This window comes from Poecilia reticulata, linkage group LG12 (assembly GCF_000633615.1).
Source record: "Poecilia reticulata strain Guanapo linkage group LG12, Guppy_female_1.0+MT, whole genome shotgun sequence".
Lineage (NCBI taxonomy): Eukaryota > Metazoa > Chordata > Actinopteri > Cyprinodontiformes > Poeciliidae > Poecilia > Poecilia reticulata.
The window spans coordinates 15610851-15613212 of record NC_024342.1 but is presented as its reverse complement, the minus strand read 5'-3'; the positions used below and the strand labels follow the sequence as shown (position 1 = coordinate 15613212).

At 35.9% G+C, this 2362-nt stretch overlaps 1 protein-coding gene across 1 annotated transcript in view; it reads left to right on the top strand.

The window, feature by feature from the left end:
• The window catches only part of mpx (myeloid-specific peroxidase), a 16006-nt gene that overhangs the window by 8859 nt on the left and 4785 nt on the right, over positions 1–2362 (top strand). Inside the window, exons 6-9 of the mRNA XM_008424552.1 lie at positions 1356–1393; positions 1589–1654; positions 1738–1825; positions 1923–2098. Of these exons, the coding sequence (XP_008422774.1) occupies positions 1356–1393; positions 1589–1654; positions 1738–1825; positions 1923–2098 (368 nt within the window). The remainder of the gene's footprint in view (positions 1–1355; positions 1394–1588; positions 1655–1737; positions 1826–1922; positions 2099–2362) is intronic.

The window sequence follows — 2362 nt, the reverse complement described above, 5'->3', positions numbered from 1 at the left end:
CACTAGTTCCTGCTGGCAGGGGAAATTTGTAGTTTCTTTGTTTAGATAAGTTTTGTATTTAAGTAAATATTAGTATTTAAACTTTAATATTTTTGATTTTCATTTTGAGAATCTTTAGTTTAGCCAAACTTAGCTGTACTGTTATTTGTTTTTGTGTTTGTAATTGTATTCTGTTTAGTTACCCCTATTGTGTCTTAATTGGTCTGATCAGCCAGTATATAAACCCCTGTGTGTCATCTCTTTGTTAGGTCAGTTATGTTTGTTTGTGCAGCCAGTTTGTTTACTTTTTTGCCTGAGTTCAGTTTTGTTTCTTTGGCCTCTTTTGTGAGCTCAGTTCATCTTTTTGTCCTTTTGTAATCTTTGGGTTAAAATAAAAAACCCTATTTTTCTAATTAATATCCTGTGACTCCTCCTGTTTTAACTCGGTCCATCACACTAGCATAAAATACACACACTGTGCTTTTCAAAGAAACATAATGATTAACTTTACATTTATTGTTTCACTTCCTTGTCTTGCACAAATGCAGGATTGCTTTCTTATTTCCTTACCTCTGTGATTCACATTTTCAGTCATTACAGCATTGTTTTCAAATGAAAATATTTTGGATTTTTTTTTCTTCCATTAAATGCTATGTAAACAAAATTGATTCTTCGAATTTCCATATTATTTAGATTTTTTTGTCTTCATTTGGTAAAGACTAAACTGTTTCTGCTTTTTATTTTATTTTTCTTATCTGTAGTTTCTGTGTTGTTCTACTATCAGTAAAGTATTCCGAAGAAAAGCTTTTTCCAAAAGCAAGTGTCCTTCTTTTCCTTTGTCATTTATTTCATATCATAATAAAATTTCATGAAGCTAGATTAAACCTTTTGATATGAATCTAACGCAATATGTTGGTTTATTCCACTTTAATTCTCATTTGTGGTTCAAGCAGAAAACACTATAATGTTAAATGCTAAAGTTAAACTTGCTTGTTGTTATTTAGTTTACCAAAGTATAACTCAACACAGAAAAATTATTTGAAACCAAACAAATCTATATCATTTCATTTCAGTGTTTGGCTGGATTTTTTTTGTTACTCCTTTACCTTCATCAAATTATCTTTGAAAAAGGACATTGAAAAATGAGTTTTGATTAAAGTTATTTAAACGTTTTATCCCCATATGTCAGTGTTACTATGTTTATGCTGCTTTCTGGCCAACCCATCCAGCAGAACTTATTGTATTGTTGTTTTTAGGTTTCTAAAGTAGACCATTAGTCATATCGGTTGACCAGAAGCTGTGAATGATTAGCTGAAAGCAGTGCTTCCTGCAGGACTTTGATAAGGAAGAAGGAACTGCATTTCCTGACGGTATAGCCGCACCTGCTCATCCCGTAAAGGAGGCGAGGCGTTGGGTCAGTCGACTGAATATAAGGAGAGCCAGAGAGTTAAACACAGCATCACTACCTCCAGATCTCAAAGAGCATCTTAGAAAGCCACAGAAGCCTTCACAGACAAAGGTAGAAAGATTTATTTTAATCCACAGAGGAAAAGGTTTTCAATTTATTGTATTTTTAACCAGTTGACGTTTGTTTGATGTTTTGTTTTAGAGATGCTTCTCTCTGTACTTCTTATCCTGGGCCTCATCCTGGTGCCCAGTCAATCCAAACCTACAGGTAAATTTCTCCTGACATAATTTTTTTTTTTTTACATATTTGCTTTGTAAATGCATGATGTTTAAGCTGTTCTTATTCTTCAGGTGAAAGACTGGGCAGTCCTTTTCTTCAGAAATGCTTTGAAGAAGCAAAGAAAATAGTAGACGACGCATACATGTACTCCAGAGAAGAGTGAGTTCATCATCTTGAGTGATGAGCAGTTTTCTGAACTGCAGAGCTCTGGATTTCTTGTTAAAACTGAGAGACATTTCCATTCTCTCTCCTGCAGGAGCCTCAGACGGGTCCGCAGGGATGTGGTGAAGCCGCATGATGCTCTTCGCCTCCTGAAGCAGCCTCGCGGTGACACTCGTTCAGCTGTGCGCTCTGCTGACTACATGGCACAGACTCTCCGTTTGGTCCAAGAGAAAGTACATCATGTGCACAAGCGCTCCCTCAATGCAACAGGTAAGGCTCAGTCAAAGCTGATTTTTTCCTTTTCTGGTTAAAAGTCTTGTGCTTCTAAATAACAATCTAATTATACTTAAAAGTCAAAAAGGACTCATGGATCGCTGAACTATACATTTCAGATTTTCTCACGGACCAAGACATTATAGAACTTGCCCGGATTACTGGATGTGAGGCTCGAATCAGGAATCCACCATGTCACAACACACCAAATATCAACAAGTATCGCACAATCACCAGCGTCTGCAACAACTTGTAAGTTTT